Raw genomic sequence first — 25,691 nt, 5'->3', positions numbered from 1 at the left:
AGAGGAGAGTGCCCAGGGCATGTGGGAGGGGCAGCACAGATCATGAAATTAGCTGAAGTTCCTCTAGACACAGTCTCACCATATTGCCCAGGCTGGTCAACAACTGCTGGGCTCAAGCCATCCTCCCAGAAACTGGGATTACAGGCATGTGCCACCACGCAGGCCAGGATATTTATTTTGATAAATCAACCCCCTAGGGATAATGTAAAAAAACCCACAAAACTGTGTTCATCCTATACTGGTTTTAATGGAGGTATTAAGCCAAGAGATCAGTTATATAACTTTTAAAAATTTATATGTGAGTTCTCATCAAAAGAATAGAGCTGGGAATAATATATGGAGTTTAAACCCTAATTCCTCTTTCAGCCTCTTATCTTTTCCTCAATATCCATTACCTAAAGCTGGAGATGTATCTAATATTTTTCACAGTGCTGTGGAATTGCCAAGTCTTCATGAATAAAAGTAAAACATCCCTCTTTTTCCAAAAACCTTTAAGCTTTTAGCAGTTGCAACAATAAGCTTCCTCACTCATTGAAACCACTCACATTTTTAGTACAAATAACATTTTAAGACTTTCACTTGCATTGAACAAAGGTTCAAGTATACTTAAATGATAATTAACAACTACAAATTCCTTTCCTTTACACTGAAAAATATATTTTACATAATCTGATCATTTTGTGTTCTTTTCATGTGAAAAGGGAAGAGCCCATATACGTGGCTACCATTTCTAAAATAAATAAATAACTGCCTCAGAGCTTGATAAGGAAAAGATTGAGAATCTGGCATGGTGGCTCATGCCTATAATCCGAGCGACTCGGCAGGCTGAGGCTGGAGGATCACTTGAGCCCAGATGTTCAAGGCTGCAGTGAGCTATGGTCATGCCACTGTACCCCAGCCTGGGTGACAGAACAAGACCCCATCTCAAAAAAAGGAAAAAAAAAAAAGATAAGTTTGCCTACATAAAATATAAACTTACTTGTGCTGCAAAAAAAAAATCATTTAACATTAAACATTAAAATCTAATCAAAAAATGAGAAAGTTTGCATATTAGATGAAAGACAAAGTATTATACAAAGATACAAATCAATAAGAAAAAGACAAACATCCAGTGTAAAAGTGGACAAAAGACATAAACAGTTGAGAATTTTATTTAGTATGTTTGACCACAAGAACAAGGATTTTTATTTTATTTTTTCCCTTTTGTATTTCCAGGGCCCAGAAGAGTGTTGGCACATAGTAGGTTGTCAATAAATAAGTGAATCAGATTCCAAAGAGTTGGTGGGAAGACACTGCAGGTGCAGAGGTGATGCCTAGAGGGCAGCAGCCACGTGTGAGTGTGAGCGCCAGGCCACCTACGAAGGACAGCAGAATGGAGAGTTGGGAAGAACCTGGGTCCCCACTGTGCCAGCCCTGACCTGCCTACCTCTGGACTCCATCTTGTCAGAGAAAAATAAACCTTACCTGGTTAAGCTACCATTGAGTGCCTGCTGTGTACCTCTGAACACAATCTCGGGTGCTACCAGTTCATGGCCCAGAAAGATGGAGAATTGTTCTGAAGATGAAAAGAGGGCTCGAGACAGAACCCCCATGAACTCCAATAATTCAAAGATATGAAGTTGAAGAGGATCCTTTCTAGGGATCAAGAAGGAGTAAGAAATGTGAGAAAACACAGAAGCAAGTGGAATCAGGGAGCAGAGACCAAGTGCTGCGGGAAGGGAAACGCAGGCAACGGACTCAGTTATTCGCAGAGGGAGCTGGGTATTGGGCTGATCACACAGCGGGCAGGAACTTGACAGAGTGTCTTTTTGACGACTCCTGTTTTCTCTGTGAAGTAGCAGCCATGACCATCCGTGGTGGTTACTTCTGTGTGTCAATTTGGCTGGGCTATCGTGCCCAGTTGTTTGGTCGAACAGTAGTCTAAATTTTGCTGTGAAGGTGTTTTGTAGAAACGGTTAACATTCATAATCGGTTGACTTTAAGGAAAGCAGATCATTCTCCAGTGCAATACAAGTCAAATGCCATGAGGATTTTTTATAGAACTTCATGAGCAGATTCTAAAAGTCATACAGAAGAGAAAATATATAAGGATAACTAAGGATAATTTTTAAAAGAAGAATAGGAGCTTATCAAATATTTAAAATATACTATAAAGCTAGAGTAATTAAAAAGGTGGTATCTAAATAAGAATGAACAAATTAGTGGGAAAAATAGAACAAGCAGTAGACCCATGTTGGTCTATTTCTATGTAAGAATGGAATATATGGTAAAAATATTTTGTACCAACAGGAAAAGGATAGACTAGTTAGACAAATAGTTATGGGAAAATTGGATATATACTTGAGAAAAATATAAAGTTAGATACCTCACAATATGTAAAACTAATTTCAGATGAAATCTTGGTGGTAGAAAGGCTTTTTAAAGCAATAGTAAAAATGCAGTAACCACCAATATAGGATTGATAAATGGAGCTTATTAAAATATTATCATTTAACATGTTTCACATCTTTAAAACATGATAAAAGACATTATAAACAAAGTTAAAAGATAAGCAACAACTAGGAAATGAATCTTTTTCACATATATATAACAAAGGATTAATAATCAGAACATTTAAATAACTCTAAAGTCAGAAAAAGACAAAAGGAAAATCAGTAATTCATGAATATATATTTCACAGAAGAAGTGAAAAAAAAAACCTTTGGAAAAATGCTCAATATCACTAGTAATCAGGAAATTGCAAATTCAAATAATGAGATACTTTTTCATCCATCATATTGACAAAATTTACACAGGTCAATATCTGGTGTTGGCGAGGATGTAAAGAGAGGGATAATCTTATATACACTGTTGGTAAGAGGATAAATAGATAAAGCCTTTTGGAACAGCAATTTATCTTAAGTATCAAGAATTAAATGTGCATATACTCTTCAATCCAGAAGTTCTACTTTTTAGTTATCTATACTAGAATAGTAGTTATCCATGTATAGTAATTAGTATCTTAATTGCAGGATAGTAGTTTCAGTCTTGTCATTGGAAGTTACTGAAATATCTGTCAGTAAGGTAAATGGATAAACTCTGGTGTGCCCATAGTATAAAGTACTATGTAGCAGAACAATGAATGGGATAGATCTATTAGTAAGGCCATAGAAGATATCCAAGACATACCACTCGTGAAGAAAGTCAGTTGTTGATGGAATATGATACTATTTATGTTTTTTAAAAAATCACATGCACACAATATTGTGTATCTACCCACCTACCTACCCACCCACCTACTTACCTATGGTATGTGTGTGTGTAATCGAACATTTTAAACCAACGATAGGGTATAATTTTGGTGATAAGGGAAAGAATTGCGGGAGAATGAAGGTGAAGTTTTTCTATATAGAGGTGGGTTTTTTCCCTTAATAAAAAGAAGGTATTTCCAGATAATATGTATAATTAATTTTGTTTTAAAAACCCACCTTTTGATAAAAAGGTGACAGGACAATTAACAGGGGACGTTTATTTTCTTATATACTTTCATATTTTTTCCCCCAATAAACCTGTATTTTTTAATAACCAGCAAAAATGCACTAAGGTGATTTCCATTCTGAAATTATCTTTCATGCTCTTTGGCTCAACCAGCAGAACGTCCTAGGCCTATCCATGTCCTGGCGCCGCGCCCAGGCCCTGTCCCTTGGCATACAGTGAAGTGAGGTGTTCTTGCCTGAGCCATCCCAACTGCTACCTCTGTGCCTGCCAGCGTCACCTTGGCTACCTGCAGAGACACTCCTGTGGCTGTGGCTGCCGCTGCAGTGCCAGTGGGGAGAGCTCCCTCCCCATCGGGTTGCAATGGTGATTAATATGAGATGAGCGGGGAGAAGCAAAGGAAGGCAAAGTACAGAGGGCCAGGCCTTCCAAAGGAGAAGCCCTGTTTCCCCAGTACCGTCACCGGGACCCACGTCACATCTCTCTGATTAATCTGGCTCTCCCAGTTTCTCTCTCTGGAGAAACTTGAGATACGTTTCCCGACAGCTGGGTCAGAGGGCAGTCAGATGCAGTGTCCCATTGCACTTCCCTTGCCACCTGCCCTGGGGTTCCAGACCACACCTGGCACTTCATCTCTCCCCCACCTCAAGCTGGCTTCTCAGCAGAAGCTTCTGGAATGGCTTTAGCTGTCTCTGCCTCCCACCTCCCCAATGAGGTATTCTAGAGTCTCAGGCCTGGGCCCGACATCTGCCCTACTTGGCTTCCCTCTTGCTCTAGGGAAGTCCGTATGTCCATGGCATGACCTGGTAGACTTATGACACATCTTTGGTGCCACCTTCTGGGTCCCTTCCCTGGGACCTTCCCACATGTAACAGTCCCATTAGCTGTTTTATTTGAAGTACAGAATAGTAGCCTAAGTCTATACTTGGTTTATTTTGTGATTAATCCTCTTTACCACGTTTATTGTGATTCCAGACTGTATTGTGTGTGTATGTGTAGGGTGTTGATTCTAAAGAACATGGCTAATAGGTAATGCTGCTCTGTTAATAAACCTCATTTATACATAATAAATCAGCTGAAAGGCAGATAGATTCAAGGTACTCATTACTAGTTTTCAGTAAGTGGTTACACTAGCCTTCTCATTGAGTGTGTTTCTTAGTATATTTTCTTTAAAAAACAAAATCGGCTGATGGGAAGTTAAAGTAATGCTGACTTTGTTTCATCAGAAATAAAAACTTAACTCAGGAGGACCTCAACCATTATCTGTGGCTCATGCTCTCTAAATTTTCTCTGGAACAGGTTGATATTCCAGATTCCTGTCTCTCCAAGATGCCCAGTATCACATACCCAGCGATAAGAGAGATTTTTACTCAGCAAGGAAAATACTTATTTTCCTTATTATTATTTTTTTTTTGAGGAGAAAATATTTTCATTCTCATTAATTTTTATGGCTGGTAATGTTTTTTCATTATGTTTACCCAAAAGAGTCTGGACTAAATAAAGTGTAGAACCAAAGCCATTTGAAATGTCTTCCTGGCCAAGAATATATTGCAACCATCTCAGGGAAATTTCTGATCTCAGGAAAGACAAACGGAACCTTGGCTGGTTAGAAAGGGAAACTCACAGACTCCAGGCCTTGCTTTCTGTTTTTTTTTTTCCTCTGAAAGCTTGGAAGTGGAATCACAGTTTATTTGTTGAATGTGCTCTTTTTGTTTCTCGTAACCGTGGTGATTTAGTTGAGTGTTTCTTATGTCAGGCTACTGCTGAGCCAATATTTATCATTTTAGAAATTTCCATGAGTCATAAAATAAACCCGCAAGCCTGCTGTACCTTGTATGGGCGTTTCTTTCCTAGAGTTATTTAAAATAAAAGGAAAAAAATGCTGAACCTAGAATCCAACAGTTGGGATTTATCGGGACACATCCATACTTTCTCCTGGGTGGAGACTGCTTCTCTAACATTTCAAAAGCCCTTCAGCACATCCGAGGTGTGCTGCCTGCTGCCTGAAGCACGCTGCCCCCCTACCCCCCAGCCCAGACCTCTCTCCAGAGGGCAGGGTCTGGGCTGAAGAAGAAAGGAAGCTTTGGAGGTTTGCAGGGAGGAAGTGACTCACTAGCTCAAGGGGTGGGAGGAGTGTCTTTCTGCAGGATCAAGAATAAAAATGAGTAAGTGATCCCTTCCACCCTGGAAAATTTTTTTAGAGGACCAACTCTTAATGACTGGGCCTGAATTTACTGGTCACTCATCTCCCACCCCCACCCCTGCAAAAAAGAAAAATAGAACAGGACTGATTGCAAGATGTGACATATTTGATTCATTTATGTGTAAGGGTGTGTGAAGCTAATGCTGTTTGCTCCCTTTGCGCCAGTCAGCTCCCTTTCCCCGGACGTGGATAAGTGAGAGAACCCATTACACCTGCAGTCTGGACAATTATAGCAATTCATTGCTCTTGCTATAAAAAACAGAACCTGCGTCTAGAGCCCAACGCCTAGAGTTTATAGATCAAAATTTCAAGGGCCTGCCTTAGCATTACCAGGATACTCCAAAAATTGCTAAGGCTGTGCTCAATAAATCTGTAGAGCACAGGCATCACACTTTTGAGTTTAAAGGGGTCAAACTGATTAACACCTTCAGTTTACAGGTGAAGACAAGGAGGCTCAAAGAGGTGCCCCTTGCAGAGGTCATGTGGCCAGTCAACAGTAGGGCCAGGAAAGATAAGAGCTCGAGTCAACCAGAATCAAATACCTCATTGGAGGACTGCTGATAGAAACATTGAAGTCTTAGTGATAAAAGTTAAACAGTTATACTAAAAGACACTCTAATTTCATATCCTGATAATTGCCCTTTGGCTGTTTCTGGCAGAGTTGTCCTTGAATACAACTTTGAGTTCCCTCCTTGGGAAGAACTGGGTTTCTTTGTCTGAACCATCATTTGGCATCCTTCCTCCCACACCCAGAAGAAGGGAAAACTAGGAAGTTTAAGCCAGAGTAGTCTCCAAAAGAAAAAAAAAATACCCCAAAAATCCCATTCATGGCTAGGAGCAGGGGCACTCACCTACAGTCCTAGCTACTCAGGAGGTTGAGGAGGGAGAATCACTTCAGCCCAAGAGTTCAAGTCCAGTCTAGGCAACACAGCAAGACACCATCTGTTAAAAAAACAAAAAATAAAAAATGCCATTAATATTTACATCTATCTTATATATCTTGGACCATGAACCATGGAGTCTAATTTTGGGGTAGGAACTTTAGGTGTTCTTTTCCTCCAAACATCAAACTCTAAGTAACCCCTGCAGCCATCTCTTCTGTACTCATATTTACCAATGTAAGTGAGGAGTCATGTTATTGACAAACACTTCCTTACTCTGTGAATGTCTCACTCATCAGGTTTGGTAACATTTCCTGGTGTGATCTGCCCCACCACTCAGTAGCCTGAGAATTCCCAGGGGAAGCTAGGCCAAGTATATCTTGGTGTTTATCTGTTTTCACTTGTGATCTGTTGATCTTCATATTCCTGGCAGCTAACGTGGCCACAGCTGGCACACAGTGGGACCTCAGTGAACATCTGTCAAATCTAACTGAAAAATTTCAAAGTGGCATCCCATTGTGAATGTAAACAAGATACTTGTTTTGCCCCCACATGCAAACTTTTATTTTTAACACTTAGCTCCTCTCTTTCTATGAGAAAATCAGGAGGTAATAACTGATGATGAGATTATGCAAACAATTCTTTTATAAGTCCAGGCAGCTCAGACTCCTACTGGGTTAGCAATGCATTAGATTGAACCATAAGAAATTCTTGTTTTTGTAGGTCAAAGACAGTTGAACATTATCAGCAGGAAACTGTTCAATCTCATCTAATAGAAAATAATATGACTATAAATACATCACTCATTACTGAGGCTGTAATTCAGTTTTTTCAAAAATCCACCCTGATCTCCCACCATGTTCTCTATGGCCCTACATGATGGTTATCCTTCAGCCTCAGCTGGGTCCACTCCTCTGGCTCGCCAGCCCCCTTCCTTCTGTTCGTTGAACACCCCACACTCATCCCCTCCACCTGTAATACTCTCCCTCCAGATCTTCACATGGCTGGGTCCTTCCTGGCATTTAAGCCTCAGCTTAAATCCCACCTCTTCAAAGAAGACTTCTCTGAGTACCAATTTAAATAGCACCCTCCCCGCCCCCAAGGACTCTCAGTCATATCACCCAGTCTCTTTGTCACCAAAGAACCTATCACTCACAACCCAGGACTTTTTTGTTTTAGCTGTTTGTTGGCCTCTGGCAGACTGGAATTTAAGCTCCAGGACAGCAGGAACCTTGTCTGCTTTATTCATGGCTCTGAACAGAGCAGGCACATCATAGGCACAAAATAAATGTTGAAACAATGGATTCAGTAGTTAATTTTCAAAAAGTAACAGAATCAAAGGTGCAGTCATTATTTCTGCAAATATTTCCTTCTCTTTCTCTTGTTTTACTAATTTCACTATCCTGGGATTCCTTTATACAACATGGGCCCTTTTCGCTCTATCTTTCTTGCTTCAAACTTTTCTCTCATTCTTTGCATCTCTTTATCCCTCTGGTTTGTTTTCCACCCCATCCACTGAATCTTTTATTCCTAATGTCTCCAATTTTTCCATAACTGCTAGTTTCTCCTATTGGCTTCCCAATACCTCTCCTTACCTTTCTGAGAATAGTTAACTGTGCTCATTTTAATGTCTTGTGCTGTTTCTTCTTCTTGACTGGATTCAGCTTGCTGTTTTTCTTTCTTGGATTCCTCTTATGTCTCATTCTTTACCTCTATCTTTATTTGCAGACTCATACATATGTCCTTAGGATTTCCATCTACCTGGGCTTGCAGAGGATACCTGGGGGAAGAGTGAGAACTGGTGACGCTCTTGGAGAGTTGATGGAGAGACAGGTAGGGATGCACCAGGCTGGGCAATCACTGATATTGTAACCTGGGCTCAACCTTACACCCCAGCCACGAAGCCGAAGCCAAAACCAAAGCTGAAGGGTGGCCCTTACAAATGATTTCCCGTTCCCCACCCCTCTCTATTCTAGGATATACATATTTACTCTTCAGAGCTAGGGGAGGGGAAGGAAAGCTCCAGCCTGGGCAGTCCATTTGCACGTGTTGGTATTACCTTCCCGACCCCAGCAGGGCACCGGAAGGTGCATTGACATTACCTAGTGGCTTCGGGGCATGGGCACTTTGCCAGTTCTGAGGTTTTCACATCCTACAGTAGCTGTGGGAGAGGCAGAATTCTGCAGAGAATAGTGGGACAGGGTAAGCAAAAATGGGTCCCAACCAGAAAGCCTGTCACTACCAGCTTGTTACTGTGACATGCCATTCTTCTCCTTGGACTGTCATTTTCCTCCCATTCTTACCCATGGAAAACAGTCCTATTTTTCCTAAAATGACTTCTTCTGAGATTTCAGAAAAGCCCTCATTTTTATATGTTAAAATTTGCTACAAATTTTCTAGTTACTTTCCTCCTGTCATGATTTTATGACTTGTAATTACACTCAACCCTTGGGCTTCTTTACCTCCTGAAGAGTTGTAACTCATTTAGTCTATTCTTAAAAAAACAAAACACCTTGATTCCCTCATTTGCCCCTTTCTGAATCCTTTGGCAGCTCATTTTTCTTTCTTCAGAAGTGCAACAACCAGATTAGAATTGTAGAAAGAATGTACCATACCTATGAAAAATGGGATGACAACATGGATAAATCCTCAAGAGATACTACTGAATGAATGAATAAAAACAAGCTGAAGTGCTATATATATGTACCGTTGAGACCACCTGTATTCTTTAAAATGCTCTGTGTTGTAATACAGTCTGGAAGGTTCCATGTTAAACTGATAAACACTGCCATATCTACTCTGCTCTGGGTGTGTGTATGAGGAATTGTGGGACTGTTGATTTATCCCTACATTGTGTTTCCTTTTTAGAACATTTCCCAAAAACTTTCCTAAGATATCTGGCTTCATAGATGAGCTTCAGAACAGTCCATGAGCTCCCCGAGATTACAAGCCAAGCTTTGTGAGTAGGAGCAAACATCCATCTTTCTAGAGTTTATACTATTCAAAAGAATCTCAAAGGGCACATATGGGCCAAGAGAGGTTAAGAACAATTGGTCAAGCTTGCTGTGCCACTTTCTACTCCATCTTCTCATGGTGTAACTCAAGTGACACACTATTATCTGAAAAACACATATAATTGGTCAATCTTTAACATTATACAATAGTGGTACATGACTTTTACTCTATCATAAGGACTAATAGAGAAATCAATAATGTCACCATGTGGTACTGTATTATTCCCATGAATATGCTTAAATATATTTAGCCTTTTCCTAAAATAGATGCCAGGGCCCTTGGGGCTGCCTTGTCCACCAGGCTATGGGCAGTGAGGAATGTCCAGAATGTATTTTCTACAGCTTCCATTTGTTTCATTTTGCCCTCTGTGGTTTGCACCCCCTCAGAGGGTATTGAAGGAGAAACAAGAAATGCCGCATTTCTCTTGTTCAGCCTCACCCACAAGTGATGTGTCATCTGGCCCGATGGCAAAGGGCTTGGGTCAGATGTCTTATTCCCCCAGGCTCCCACTGAAAGTCTCTTCACCTTATCTGTCTGTAGAATGAGACCAGTAATAATATCTACCTATGGCAGTTAGAGTTCGTTATCTCCCAATATCCATTTTCCCCTTCTTCCTTAGTAGAGGAACCCCGATGTCTTAGCTGAGCACACTGTTAGCTAGAAAACAGACCACATTTCCCAGCCTCCCTTGCAGCGATATGACTAAGTCCCGGTCAATGAGATAAAAGCAGAAACTCTACATGGGAAGTTTCTACAAAAAAGGGGGTGCCTTTTTATCTTTTTTCCTTTCTTTCTGCCTAGAGTGTGGAAGTAATGGCTGATACTCTAGCAGTTATATTGGACCATGAAGTGACCATAGGAAAGTGTCTTACAGCAAGGTAACAGTATAGAAACTGGGTTTTGGGCTAGACACAGTGGCTCACGCCTGTAATCCTAGCACTCTGGGAGGCCGAGGCGGGCGGATTGCTCGAGGTCAGGAGTTCAAAACCTGCCTGAGTAAGACCCCATCTCTACTATAAATAGAAAGAAATTAATTGGACAACTAATATATATAGAAAAAATCAGCTGGGCATGGTGGCACATGCCAATTGCTTGAGCCCAGGAGATTGAGGTTGCTGTGAGCTAGGCTGACGCCACGGCACTCACTCTAGCCTGGGCAACAAAGCGAGACTCTGTCTCCAAAAAAAAAAAAAAAAAAAAGAAACTGGGTTTTGAACACCACCAAGTTAATAAGCTAAATCTGAATTGCTTGCCTCTGCATTTCTTTTATGCACAAAGTACACATCACACACACAAATAAAATGTAATAGTGGCTTAAGCCGCTATTTTGTAAGTTTTTGCTACTTATAGCCAAATACAATCCTTACTAAAATACTATTTTTATTCATTTAATAAATATTTATTGAATATGCACCTGGTGACAATCCCTGTTCTAAGCATTTGAGACAAGGCAATGAACAGAACAGAGAAAACCCCAGCCTTGATAGTTACTTTTTATTAAGGGAGATGGATGATAAGCAAAGTGTATAATGTGTTAGATAATAATAAATACAATGACAGGAACAAAACAGAAAGAGGGAGACAGAGGGTGCTTAGGATGGTAGTTTCCATTTTAAACAGGCAGGTAGACAAGACCTCAAGAGAACATGATGTTTCTGCAGGACTCTAAAGAAGTGAAGGAGCAAAGCTTGTGAATAATTGGGGAAGGAGTATTCTATGTAGAGATGCTACAAATGCAAAAGCTTTGAGGTAGGAGCATGTCCTGGGCATCTGAAAAAAAAAGGAAGCCAGGTGGCTGGGATAAGGTGGGCTGGGGAGGGAGCAGTATGACCTGAGATCAAAGCAATAGCTTGGAAGCTTCAAAGTGTTACTGGGACAACTAAATGAGATTGAAACCCTATAAAATTAATCCGGCTCAGGCTCAACTTCTAGTAACAAAGTCGTGCGTTACTTTTCAATCGCCAACAATGCTTAGGCTGAAGATCTTGTAACTTGAGCACACCCAGATGAACCAAGCATGCAACCACGGTGGGAACCTAAGTGCTTGCACCGAAGAGTGGAGACGGAATTAAGAAGTGGACATTGATGGCAGGATCCAGGATCCAATCAGTTTGAGCCCTGGCATCACCCCACTGAAAGATTCTGTCAGATCTCATGTCATTATCCTCTGACTATAAAACCACCTCAACCCCCTTGTTCAGGGACACACTATTTTGGGAACTATCCCTAGTGTGTTCCTTACTTGAGTCAACTAATAAAGCCATTTGCTATAACCAGCTTGGCTGTGTCTATTGACTTGCTACCCACCAAGCAAATGAAACCCTCTGTTTGGGAAGTAACAAGATGATGTCCATGCCATTCTTGGAATAGTGCCTGGCACATATTAATAGTACATGCTCAATTAATGTTTTCTTTCCCCTTAAACTGTCCCCTCCAAATTTTCAAACATAGGGAAAAGTTGAAAGAATTATACATAGAACACCTGAATGCTCCACCTAGATTATACAATTAACATTAATAAGTTATTGGGCCAGGCGTGGTGGCTCACGCCTGTAATCCTAGCTCTCTGGGAGGCCAAGGCGGGTAGATTGCTCAAGCTCAGGAGTTCGAAACCAGTCTGAGCAAGAGCGAGACACCCGTCTCTACCATAAATAGAAAGAAATTAATTGGCCAACTAATATATATAGAAAAAATTAGCCAGGCATGGTGGCGAACGCCTGTAGTCCCAGCTACTCAGGAGGCTGAGGCAGTAGGATTGCTTGAGCCCAGGAGACTGAGGTTGCTGTGAGCTAGGCTGACGCCATGGCACTCACTCTAGCCTGGGCAACAAATTGAGACTCTGTCTCAAAAAAAAAAATTAGTTATTGTTATCACAGGTCTATCTACCTATCAACCTAACAGTCCATCTTAGTTTTTGGGATACATTTTAAAGTTGTGGATTTCAGTACACTTAACCTCTAAACATTTCAGCATGTATATTATTAACTAGAGTTCAGTATTTGTTTAGGCAAGGGTTCTTTGTTCTTTTCTAGGTAAGATTTACATATGGCAAAATGCAGAAGTCTTAAGATGAGTTTTGACAAATGTACATATGTAATCTAAACCCCTAACGAAGTAAAAAACCATTACCCTCACCTCTAAAAGTTCCCACAGGCCCCTCCCCAGTCCATAATCCACATTCCCACCCCAGTTAACACCTATTCTGAAATTCTTTTTACCATAGTTTAGTTTTGCCTGTTCCAAAATGCCTCAAAGTTTTAATAAAAAGTCAATGGAGAATAAACAAATATTCTTGAATACTGTGGGAAGGATTATAAATTGGTATAGCCTTTTTAGAAGATAATCTGACAATATGTAATTATAAAAATAAAAATATATGCACTTTCCTTTTCACCTAGTAATTTGAATGAGAGGAATTTTCTAAGAAGTATTCTAGCTCAAGTATGCAAAGAGGCAGATCACAAGGTTGTTCACTGAAGCATTGTTTGTGATTGGTAAGAACTGGAAATAACCTAATGACTAACAGTAGGGGAAATTTAAATAATGTACCGTCATTCTTTTCAGCAATGACATGATTTATTGACATGGCAAGATTGTCAAGATAATTATTAAGTGCACCAAAGCACGCTACAACTACATAACCAGTACAAAACCATTACACAAAATATATGTACAAGGTGTATTTCTCTGTAAGGCCACACACTAAATTGACAATAGTTATAGGGTTAAAATTATTTTTTAAAAAGACTACAGACATAAATAAGTGCAGAGGATAGGGAATAGATTCATTTGTGAGGAGGCAGGAGAGAGACTAAAAAAGTTTTTTCTATGCTATATACTGACAGGATTATGTCACCTGGCAAAGGAGCTTTTCCCAGAATTTTTTAAAGAGAAGATAGGGTCTTGCTATGTTATCCAGGCTGGTCTGGAACTCGTGGCCTCAAGTGATTGGCCTCCCAAAGCACTGGGATTATAGGTGTGAGTCACCGGGCCCAGTCCCCAGACTATCTATTAATATGCATCTCTAAGCTGCTTGTTAATGTATAATTTATTCTTCCCTGCCACTCATATTAATGGCTTTAAATAAAAGTGCTTATATACTCACAGATTGTTAAGTATACAAAATGTTTTCTAAATGAGAAATGGAATATACTGATCTTATATTTAAGGAGACACTTTATGTGTTTGAGTCTATTTGGGCTGTTATAACAGAACACCATAGATTGGGTGGCTTAGAAACAACAGAAATTTATTTCTCATTGTTCTGGAGGCTGGGAAGTCCAAGATGAAGGCACCAGCAGATTCAGTATCTGGTGAGGGCCAACTTCCTGATTCATAGATGGTACCTTCTATATTCTCACAATCATGAAAGGGGCAAGACAAGGCAGCTCTCTGGAACCTCTTTTATAAGGGCACTGATCCCATTCATGGGGGCTCTGCCTTTATGACCTAATCACCCCGCAAAGGCTCCATCTCCAACTACCATTATGTTGGGGATTATGTTTCAATATTTGAACTTTGGGAAGGCATAAACATTCAGACTATGGCATTATGTTTAAAAATTTTCCCTCTCAGGGTAAGGAGGAATGAAAATATCTGGAAAACTAAATGGGTTTAAATGTGGAGGCTAAAGTTCAATGAGACCTTCCAAGGGAGGGCTCATTGAATTGAGCATTGAGGGCTACAATAAACTGATATGGAAGTTTGCCTGATAAATCATAAAACATTTTCGGGTATTGGTTCACTTACTCAACAAACATTTATTAAACACCTATATGTATCGTAGGCTATGCCAATTCATACTAATATATCCTGAATATCCCTTGACTTCGAGGAACTCCCAGTCTCATCTGGCAGCAGTGGCAAACAAATACAAACAAATAATTATGGAGCTACATCAACAATAGGGAAAACTTGTAAAACCTTCAAACACAAAGCTGTGGCCTGAAGACCAGCAGCATCTGCATCAAATGAAAACATCTAAAACCCCACCTCTAAATTCCTGAGTCTGCAATGTTAACAAGATCCCCAGTTGATCTGGATGCTTACATGAACTGAAAATCGTAAGCCCCTCAGCTGACTGACTGGACCCTGCCTTCTGGTCAAGGAGACCCCAGACATACCCTAAAGCTGAGTTGCTGGCCATGAGAAGGGACGTCAGACAAGCCTCATCATGCTCCCCTCCCTTCTTAGAGATATACAATGTAACTCATTAACAGGCTTTAGGCTATATAAGGCAAAGGTTAAATCACACCTGCTTGTCAATTTACTTATCACTTGAGTCTGGGTATTTGTCCATATATGGGATGGCTTGTCTCTGATTAACATACTTCCTTAGCTTTTCTTTTTTAAAAATAGACAGGGTCTCATTCTATTGCCCAGGCTGGAGTACAGTGGCAGGTTCATAGCTCACTGTAGCCTCGAACTCCTGGGTTCAAGGGATCCTCTTGCCTCAGCATTCCGAGTAGACTTTCTTTCTTTCTTTTTTTGAGACAGAGTCTCACTTTGTTGCCCAGGAGAGTGCTGTGGTGTCATCCTAGCTCACAGCAACCTCAATCTCCTGGGCTCAAGTGATCCTACTGCCTCAGCCTCCTGAGTAGATAGGACTACAGGCATGCACCACCATGCCTGGCTAATTTTTTGTATATATATTTTTAGTTGGCCAATTAATTTCTTTCTATTTTTAGTAGAGATGGGGTCTTGCTCTTGCTCAGGCTTGTTTCGAACTCCTGACCTGGAATGATCCACCCTCCTCGGCCTCCCAGAGTGTTAGGATTACAGGCGTGAGCCACCTCGCCAGGCCCCAAGTAGACTTTCTTATCCTAAAACATTCTAAGCCCTTTAGACAAAGCTTCATTTCCCTAACCCATCACAAATCAAAGAATCTTTAAACCCACCTCTAACCTGTTTTGAGATGTACTGCTTTTTCAGATCAAACCAATGTATACCTTCCATGTACCTTCACGACTTTATGTGTAATTTCTCACAAATTTGGCTTGGAAAAAACCTCTTTAAATTATTTGACAGAGTTTGGGTTCTTTTCAACTGATACTTATTATGATTTGAGAAGTGATGAATTGGAGGATTATAGAAGGAGGAACCAGAATCGGTCCCTTGGGATGTGGTCAGTGAAGTCTTCAGAAGGGAGAGGTGACAGGAACATTCCAGGATGAGAAATGAGCAGGCCCATCATCATGGCAGTTAAGAACTGCAAGTGTTCCGGAATGAGAAGTTTAGTCCAGGAAGACCAGTGGCCACTCTGGAAGATGTGGGACATAAGACAGAAAAAGTAGGCTGAGGCCAGAGGCAGAAAGGCCAGACTGACCTGCTGAGGATTCTGGAGGAAGCCACTGAAACTTTTAAGCAAGAGGGGAGGGGGGAGAAAATTTTAAGCAGGAAAGTAACAGGACATAACTCTGGTGGCAGAGTGGAGGATGAAACGCAGAAGTGAGGCTGGAGCTGGCAGACATGTGTCCTTAAATGAGCACTATTCATCTTTGGAATAGAAAGGAAGCCTGATACTTAGAGGTGGAGGGCGCCTCTGAGTCTTAGGCAGACAGAAAAATAGAATTCCAGCTGCAGTTGGAAACAGGTGGGTTCTTTCTCATCAGCCCAGGAGTGTGGTCTTCAACCAGCATCATTAATACCACCCGGGAATTGATAAAAATGCAAATTATTACTTTAGAATTACAGAGTCAGAAAACCTGGGGTTGGGGCGCACAAATCTGACTTTGAACAACTTCTCCAGGTGATTCTGCGGCATGCTAAAATTGAGAACCACTGATCTAGCCTGCCAAAAATCTTGTAGCAGGTGGTAGAAGCTTAAAATTGCCAGAACTTGCTTACTGTCCTAACAAAAAGAGAGTAATGTAAAATGGATGTCTATGTTGAGTGGGAAGAACAAAAGCCACATATAATCTAGATTTTATATAGTGCCCAGAAAAAAGCAAAAAACATACTGACCATCTTGTCCAAAACCACATATTTGTAGAATTAAAATAGTTTTGGAAGAGGCCACGATGGTCTCAGTAGCCTAAATAAGTAAAACTTATTTTTTTTAAGTAAAAATAATCATCCCAGTTGTAAATTCTTTCTGTTCCCTTTATTCCCCACAAAAACACCCTCAGGAAAAACGTTGGGATGCCTTCTAGCCCTCAGGAAACTGTGTTTCTGATGCAACCTCCCTTAGAAAAAACACAATCCCAAATTAAAAACCCAAAAACGCGGAGCAGCGAGGCTGGCGCCATCATCCCAAGACAACGCAGCCGTTTCCCAGCCACACCCCTGCGGGCCGCCAGGCCTGCTTCCCGCGGCTGTTCCCAAAGATAAATAAATCCGTCCTTGTTTTTCCAGACCTGAAATTAGCGGTGACTCACAGAACACTCTGAACGGCCACGGTCGCCTCGGGAAGGAGGAAAAATGTGCAGATTTTTCCCCTCACGCGAGGGCCCGAAGTGCCGGGCTCGGCCAATCAGGGGAGGGTGGCGGGAATCGCACCAAAGTAGGTAAAAAATGCGGGATGCGTCCCCGGGCCGCGGCCTGCCGCTCCGCTCCAGCTGCCCCTCCCGCGTGACCCCGTCCTCTGCGGCCCCGCCCACCCCTCCTCCCCTTCCTCGGCCCCGCCCCCCGCGGCGGCGCGCACCTGGCCAGGTGGCTACTGCTATGTAAGGGCTTCAGGGCGCAGTGGGCGTGGCGCCACACGGCCCCGCCCGAGGAGGGGAGGAAGGACCCCCCCCAAAGCACACATACACCGGTCATTTTTTGTCCGCCTTTCGTCAGCAGGCGCCAGCCCAGTCCCCTTCCGCGCCCAGCAGACGAGGAAGGACAGGCCCCCACCTACAAACACCAGAGCTGGTGAGGGGCGCCCCGCCCCCCAGTCTCGAGCAGGTGAGCTAGGCCCGCGCTCGCCCGAAGTCCGGACGGCCGCCGGGGCGGGGCGTTGCCAGGCCGACCGGTTGCGTAGCAACGGCGGGCGGTGCGTGACGTGCGCAGCCGCGCTTCGGCCCGAGGCGCGCCCGCCCCTTGTTAGACTTGCGCCGCCGCGTCAGCTCCGCGCTCGGTCTCTCGGCCCGCAGCTGTGAGGAGGACGCTCTGCAGTCTCCGCGCCCGCCGGCTCCCTCCCCTGCGTCCCTGCGACCACCGCGGCGAAAATGGTGAGTCGGAGGGAGCCCGACTGGGGGGTTGAGGCGGCCTGGGCGCCGTATCTCCGGGGCGCCGCGGAGTCGGGGCTCTGGAGGGCGAGCCGCGCCCGGCCGAGGCAGGGACCCGGGCCGGGCTGCAGTCTCCGGGCGGAGCATGGGCTCGGGCTTGTGCCGGCTCCACTGGGCCTCGGAGCCCCGGGGCGGATCCCCGGCCGCTGCGTCGCTCCCAGTTGCTGCGAGGCCGGTGCCCCGGAGCGTGGCCTCCGCCGTGCCTCCGCCGGGCCTCGGCATGACTGGCCCGGGCCGAGCACCCCCACTGTGGAGTAAGTAGATCCCGGGGTCTGCAGTCTCGCGGGCGGGAGCGCGTCGGAATCCGGCGGCAGTCTGGCTGGCGCGGGTTTCCCGAAAGCTGGCGCTGAAGCGGCCAGGGACTCGTTTGCGTTTCGGTCCTTGAGGTCTGTCCATCTCAATAAGGAAATTAAGGCCTTTACTGAACCATCCTAGAGGGTAGAATGCTCGCCACCGAGCGTGACCCTGGCGTGATGTAGAACTGGGTAGCCTTGCAGCCGCTTTGTTTCTTCTTTTTTTTTTAATCTGGCAATCAGCTTTCAGCAGCACTCTCATTGTGCTTGTCAAGCGTGGCAGTGCCTCTTTTAACCCTCTCCTGTCCAATTTGTCCATGTATGGTTAGAAATTTTATTTTACCTGTAAACAGTTTGGTTCTACCAGAACTTAGTGTGTAGGGTATGAGCATGATGCTGGTATGCCAATACAAGCAAATTTCAGAGCATTTAAAAAGTCAGTTAATTTACTGAGGTCACTAAAAAGTAAATAGATTCTGCCCAGTATTTTCTGTATGATGGACATTTTGCTTAATTTACATGTTTTTCCCTATCTAAACTGTCACTCTAACGTGCTGTGAAACAGTATTCTCAGCCAGGGGATCAGATCAGGTAGAACATTTTGTCATTTTCTGTAGTCTGCACGGACTGTTACCATTTTTGGTCAATGATTTGCAGGCAAAGCCTTACCAGACTTTGCTAGAAATATTACACTGTTAGTGCATCTGTCTGCCTGGAAGCAGTTGGTAATAGCTTATCTGCATACAGACTTCACTGAATTACAGTTTTGGTTTTCTTGAGGTATTACCACTTTCATGAAGATGCAGGCTGGCTCTTTAGGGAAAGAAAAAGATTAACAGGTGGTTTTTTGATGACTGAAGATATGTAATAGAGATTCGATATTTTTCAGTTTTTGGTTCTTGTTTGGTTTAATGCTGTAAGCTACAAAGGCTTAGCACCTTAAGTCTTTTTAACCTCTTTAAGATTTTAGATGTATATACTACTTTATACTGAAAAATCTAAGGGCTTTGAGTTCTGATACGTTTAAGACCATCCACTCTGTGAAAGTGCTTTAAAGTGGACTGGAGCCTGTTCTGGGGTCTTCTGATTTGACATTCTGGTTTTTTTGAGTTGCTAATACGCTTTATTTTTCTATTTGAAAATAGGGCCAAACATTTTAACTTCAGTTAAATGATTAGTTTCAGTTAAACTTTAACTTCTGTTCTTCTGTACATTCAAATAAAGGAAGAGTGTGTTATATTTTCTGGTATTGGCAGGGAGAGGTAGAAATAAAGCTGAGCTGATTCCAAATACATTTTAAACTTGTTGGCCTTATGAAGGTCAGGAAGACCTTACAAACTACTCTTGTTTAGAATGAGAATTCGAAATATAGACTGACCCTTTTTTTTTTTTTTTTTTTTTTTTGAGACAGAGTCTCACTCTGTTGCCTGAGCCTAGCTCACAGCAACCTTAAACTCCTGGGCTCAAGTGATCTTCCTGCCTCAGCTTCCCGAATACTGGGACTACAGGCATGGGCCACCATGCCCAGCTAATTTTTTCTATATATTTTTAGTTGGCCAATTAGTTTCTTTCTGTTTTTAGTAGAGATGGGGTCTCGCTGAGTTTCGAACTCCTGACCTTGAGCGATCCACTGGCCGTGGCCTCCCAAGAGTGCTAGGATTACAGGCGTGAGCCAGCACGCCCGGCCCATTTTTAAAGATTGGTTTTCTATTTAGCTTTTTGAGCACAGGAGCATCTTAATTCAGTCCAGCAATTAGAAAATACTGTGGTTCTTATCCCAGGTTAGATGCTTCGTTCCAAGTTTCTTTTTAATGTTAAATTTTAACTGCTGATGGATTTGTTTTAAATTAGCAGAATCACTTCCTGATACGCACCAAATCTTCTAGAAGCACTTGAAATAAAGCAATTTGAAACCAACTCAAAAAATCATCATCCTGGGCACTTTAGGATGAGATTTCGTGTTGCCAAAAATAAAAACAAAAAGTCTGCCTCCTTGAACTACATTTACACATATCAAACAAAAGTTGTGTGTGTGTGTGTACTGGGTGTGCCAGCTTCCTTATACAAAGATTATTTACCAGCTCACCATCAAGTTCCTAGGGTTATTTGCTCAGTAGTTCTATTGAGTATGGATTGAGATATCACAGGTAGACTTGCCTACCTCCTTTTGTAACCAAAGTGTGCATTTTCAGCTTAACTATATGGCTGTCTGGAAAGTAGGAATGTAGTCTTGCCGGGGAAATAGAATTCAAAGGTCTGTATGATAAGCCCTTAACTTTACCTTAATCTGAACTTTGCTCCAACAAACTGAGTTAATTGGCTTAGGAATTACTATTGTATTCTACCACAGTCATTAGCAAAAATACTTTCAATTAAAACAACCAGTGAAGTAGGTTGGGCATGTGTTTATGTACCTGTTTAACATATGAAAAAACAGCTTGTAAAGGATTAATTGACTTGTGAGAAATCACTTTTTCTGACTCATATCAAGCTTTAAAATAACTTAAACATTAATTTTGAAACATTTTTTTTTGAGACAGAGTCTCACTTTGTTGCCCAGGCTAGAGTGAGTGCCATGGCGTTAGCCTAGCTCACAGCAACCTCAAACTCCTGGACTCAAGCAATCGTGCTGCCTCAGCCTCCCCAGTAGCTGGGAATACAGGCATGCGCCACCATGCCCAGTTAATTTTTTTTTTTAAATATATATTAGTTGGCCAATTAATTTCTTTCTATTTATAGTAGAGACAGGGTCTCGCTCTTGCTCAGGCTGGTTTCGAACTCCTGACTTTGAGCAATCCACCCACCTCGGCCCCAGCCTCCCAGAGTGCTAGGATTACAGACTTGAGCCACCGTGCCTGGCCAATTTTGAAACATTTTAAGGAGGAAAGTATACAGAATAACAAATTTCTTTCTGGTAATAAAAAGTTAACTTTTTGCCTTATTTCAGATTTTTATGTTACTGTAACAGCTAAATATATGTCTTCCTCATCCCATTCCCTTCCCTCCCCAGAGATAACCACTCTTGTGTCAAAGACATAATATGCCAATTAAGAAGATGGCAATTGCAATTAGGAGAACATTTCTAATTTCTTTATCTGAGTATATGCTACAGGCCAGTCCTTTTCAGTTACCTGTTTCCCAGAGCACAAAATGATGGGGGTGGATTGCATAACATCACTGCTTTCCAGGTGCACAGGAGTCAGGTAAAATTAAACATGCTCACCTGAAATTAATATATTTCATTTTCATTGCTATTTCCATACTTTCAGCTATAGATAATATATCCTTTTTAAAAATATTTTTATTTTTATATTTTTGGCCTGCCTACATGTCCATGATAATGTATTCTTAATAATGTATATTGCCTTGATGTGTTTTTAAAATTTATATAAATGTTATGCTTCAGGTATTTTTTGTAGCTCTTTGAAAAAAATTAAACTTTATGGGTTTTTTGAGGAGGTGAGTTTTTGGTTTTAGCTGTAGTTCTAGTTCTTTAATTTATTTATTTTGAGACAGGATCTTGCTCTGTTGCCTGGGCTAGAGTGTAGTGTCATCATCATAGCTCACTGCAACCTCAAACTCCTGGGCTCAAGGGATCCTTCTGCTTCAGCCTCCCAGGCATGTGTCACTAATTTTTTTAATTGGTTCTTTAACTGCTGAATAGTATTCCATTGTGTGGCTATACAAGTTTATCCTTTCACCTATTGATAGGTGTTTGGAAATTTCCCCAATTTTCTGCTCTTTTTACTTTTTGGTCTACTTAAACTGTTTTTATGATAGGTGATTACCATGCTGTATCTTACCTTGTATTACTTTTCACCCCCCCCCAGTGTGTATCTCTCCTTGCTATATATCTAGCAAGAATATATATATATATATCTATATCTAAAAGCCCTGAGTTGGAGGACATACATATATATTTTCTACTAGTTTTTTCTAGTTTGCATCCCATCATCTACAGCCTGTTTCTCCATTTCCTTTCACCACTTGGTGTTATGAAAAATACCATAAAACTTTTGCCAATGTGATGGGTGTGAAATGGTTTCTTATTATTTTAATTTGCATTTTTCTGATTAGCAGTGAGTTGACATTTTCATATGTTTATTTCATGTTATGTTTTTGAATGTGGCATTCTGTAAACCTGACATTATGTAAATACTCATTATGTCTTCATCTAAGCTTATTTGTGGAGCCATGAAGTAAGTCCAGCATTTAAAAAAATCAACAAGAACGTGATTGTCACAATGCCGGAACTTCATACTGAGGACTAATAATATTCCTCTCCTCTGCTACATACATTTCTTTCCAGGCCTCCTAAGCTGCTAAGAGAGGTTCAGTACTTTGTGGATTCTAGCCACCTGCTGTTTTTAGGCTTCTGGTAGCGGTAGAATGTAAAGTGATTAAGGATAAAATTCCTTCTTTGCCAAGTGCCATGGACTTTATACTTATTCCTTTCTCTTTCCTAGGCAGTTCATTTATCCAAAACATTAAAACCAAACACACAGGGTATATATGGGAACTCTGTTGTACTGTCTGCTCAAATTTGCTGCCAACCTAAGACTTCTCTTAAAAAAGTCTAAAAAACAAACATACAAAACAAATAACCATGACTTTTTTGTTTTTTTTTTTTTTTGAGACAGAGTCTCACTTTTGTTGCCCAGGCTAGAGTGAGTGCCATGGCGTCAGCCTAGCTCACAGCAACCTCAAACTCCTGGGCTCAAGCGATCCTCCTGCCTCAGCCTCCCGAGTAGCTGGGACTACAGGCACGCGCCACCATGCCCAGCTAATTTTTTGTATATATACTTTTAGTTGGTCAATTAATTTCTTTCTATTTTTAGTAGAGACGGGGTCTCACTCAGGCTGGTTTCGAACTCCCGACCTCGAGCAATCCGCCCGCCTCGGCCTCCCAGAGTGCTAGGATTACAGGCGTGAGCCACCGCGCCCGGCCTGACTTTTTTGTTTTTATGTTAATGTAGCTTTATAATTTATTTTTTCAGTGATAAATACTTTGAGGTGAAGCATACCACACTTGAAATTTGAAAAAAATCTTGCAACTCTTGAAAAACTGAATTTAACAAAGCAGCACTATAGTCTAAGTAACTAGATCTAGTCTCTTTATTGCATTGCTATTTGCATATGTAAACCACAGACCGTATAAAATAAGTAGATTGTCAAAGTATCTTGAGCTTACTTCCCTTGTAGCATAATATTCCTCTCTAGATTATCTATGAAAGATATATACCTAATGCTTCAGAAATATTTCAGCCACAACTTTTCTGCTGTCCCTGTGCACTGATGTTAGAAGTGAGTTTTCACTTGGAATTGTGCTTCTGAGCTATCTCCTATTTGTTTTTCTTGATATTTTCCATTCAGAGAGGTACAGACTTAAAAACATGAACATAAGGTTCATGCGTCTCAGTAATGCTTTGAACATGAAAATTGCTGTGCAAGGACCCCTGTTGAGTTGAATAGTTTTTAGTCTAGAGTGCTTCTTAGCTCTAAGATTAGTTTTATAGTAGCTGACATTGTAATGCTTACATGCTGCTTATTCCATAATTTGCTTAAGTTAAAATTGAAGAACCAATTTGTATGTAGAGTTTTAAAAAGCAATTGATTTTTGGTAAAAAATGCAATTAAAGTTTTAAAATGAACAATTTCATCTCTAGTTAAAGGTGTGAAAAGGCTGAGAACTTGTTCTGTTACAGCAAAGCATAGATGAGTGCTTGAAACATAGAAACTTAATTTCATACTATAGATGAAAGGTCATTTGTCATTGTGTTTGTGCTTTTGAATCACATCAAAGGAAGACTGGTTAGTCCTTTCAATATTTTTGCATTACTTTTTAGGTTTTTATTTCTTTTTGCCTTATCACAGAAAAGCAAAAATGAATTTCTTACCCATATTCCTATCTTGGCTTATTTTCAGAAAACAGCTTATAAATGTAATTAGCATTTATTTTTAATTGGTTCACATTTTTGTTGGTATTTTCTTGTATATATTGAGCATCCCTAATCCAAAAATCCAAAATGCTCCAAAGTCTGAACCTTTTGAGTGCCATGACACCAGAAGTGGAAAATTCCACATCTAACCTTATTAGATAATTGCAGTCAGAATTGTTTCATGTACAAAATTTATTAAAAATATTGTATGAAGTTACCTTCAAGCTAAGGCTATATATGAAACATAAATGAATTTTGTGTTTATACTTGGGTTCCATCCCCAAGGTATCACATTGTGTATATGCATATATTCCAAAATTCGAAACACTTCTGGTCCCAAGCATTTTGGGTAAGGGATACTTAACTCGTAATAACAGATTTAATGCTAAAGCACAGGCAAATACTGGTAAGACTCTTCCAACTTATTCTGGAAGTCAGTTATTCAAGCTCAGGAGCTTTGAGGAATTTTCAAATCATTGTAAGACTCTTCAGAGCAACACTCTAGTTATAGGAATGTTTGCTCTTTTAGACCAATGTTGTCGAATAGAAATTAAATGTAAGCTATGTATGTACTTTTAAATTTTCTAGTGGCCCTATTAAAAATTTTTTTTAAAGGTGAAATTTATTTAAACCAGTATATCCACAATATTATACCAACACTTAGTGAATATAAAAATTGAGAAATTTTATATTCTTTTTTCATAAAAATTAAAATCCAATGTTATGTTTTGCCCTAAAAGCACATCAATTCAGATGCCAGATTTCCATTGGAAATATTTGATATGTATTTAGATACCATAAAATTTACAATTGAAAAAGTAGATTCATCTACCAAAGTTGCTTCAGATATATTTATAAGTTTTCTATTAATGGTGTTAAGAATCAGTTTTTAAATTTAATTAAAATGAAATAAGGTTAAAAATACAGTTCCTCAGTCCCACTAGCCACATTTAAAGGACTCACTTTATAAAATGCATGTGGTTAGTGGCCACTTTATTGGACCAGGCTTAGACTTTGTGGAGTGGCCTATTTAATTTGTAATGGGAAGTTAGTATGAGTACCAGCTAACCTGATTCTCTGCAGTTCTACACATGTTTAAGCTAGCATATGAATTTATTTTGTAGCACTTATTAGGATGTTTTGTGAAACTAGACTGTTGAGTGCTTTTAAGATGGGGTTTATACATTTCAGCACAGGAGTTTTGATCTGTTCCATTTCTGACCTGGACCTGTTCACCCCTCCTTAGGCAACATGGTGGTCCCCCTACTCATGGGAGGTCACCATGTTGATGCCAAACTTAGTGCAGTCACCTGATTGGCCGAGTGCACTAAAACCCAGAACTCCTGGACTCAAGCTATCCTCCTGCTTCAGTCTCCCAAATAGCTGGGACTATAGGCACGTTCCACCATGCCTGGCAGGGTTTGTACATTTCAATAGCAAGATACCTCTCTCTTAGCAGGCCAGCACAGATGTTATTCAAAGAATGAGAGGGCATTCTTAATTATGACAAAGGATAGGTTTACATGGATATGGATTATTTTAATTTTTATACTTTCTATTCCTATATACCTTTTTTTAATGCAATGGAAATTGAGTTTTAAGCATTGAACTAATTGAATAATACCTCTTCTTTGTATACTGCATTATAATTTAATTTGAGTCTTACAAGTGAAAAT

General features: G+C 40.9%; 1 protein-coding gene and 1 long non-coding RNA gene across 3 annotated transcripts in view; one reads left to right on the top strand and one right to left on the bottom strand.

The window, feature by feature from the left end:
* Positions 1-1,140: 1,140 nt before the first annotated feature.
* LOC105868540 (uncharacterized) lies at positions 1,141-17,167 on the bottom strand. Of its 2 annotated transcripts, XR_001152755.3 has the most exons (5): positions 16,929-17,167; positions 8,661-8,738; positions 8,154-8,338; positions 6,529-6,619; positions 1,141-2,057 (listed from the first exon to the last, which is right to left on the bottom strand). It is a non-coding gene; the product is annotated as an uncharacterized LOC105868540 (long non-coding RNA). The 2 variants fall into 2 exon arrangements; XR_012923695.1 differs by lacking the exon at positions 8,661-8,738.
* A 401-nt stretch (positions 17,168-17,568) lies between these two features.
* The window catches only part of DSTN (destrin, actin depolymerizing factor), a 29,848-nt gene continuing 21,725 nt past the window's right edge, over positions 17,569-25,691 (top strand). The window contains exon 1 of the mRNA XM_012759534.3: positions 17,569-17,726. Within this exon, the coding sequence (XP_012614988.1) occupies positions 17,724-17,726 (3 nt within the window). The 5' untranslated portion in view covers positions 17,569-17,723. The remainder of the gene's footprint in view (positions 17,727-25,691) is intronic.

Source organism: Microcebus murinus, chromosome 16, assembly GCF_040939455.1.
Source record: "Microcebus murinus isolate Inina chromosome 16, M.murinus_Inina_mat1.0, whole genome shotgun sequence".
In the NCBI taxonomy this organism is placed as follows: domain Eukaryota; kingdom Metazoa; phylum Chordata; class Mammalia; order Primates; family Cheirogaleidae; genus Microcebus; species Microcebus murinus.
The sequence above is the reverse complement of the archived record's forward strand: the minus strand, read 5'-3'. Positions and strand labels throughout refer to the sequence as shown.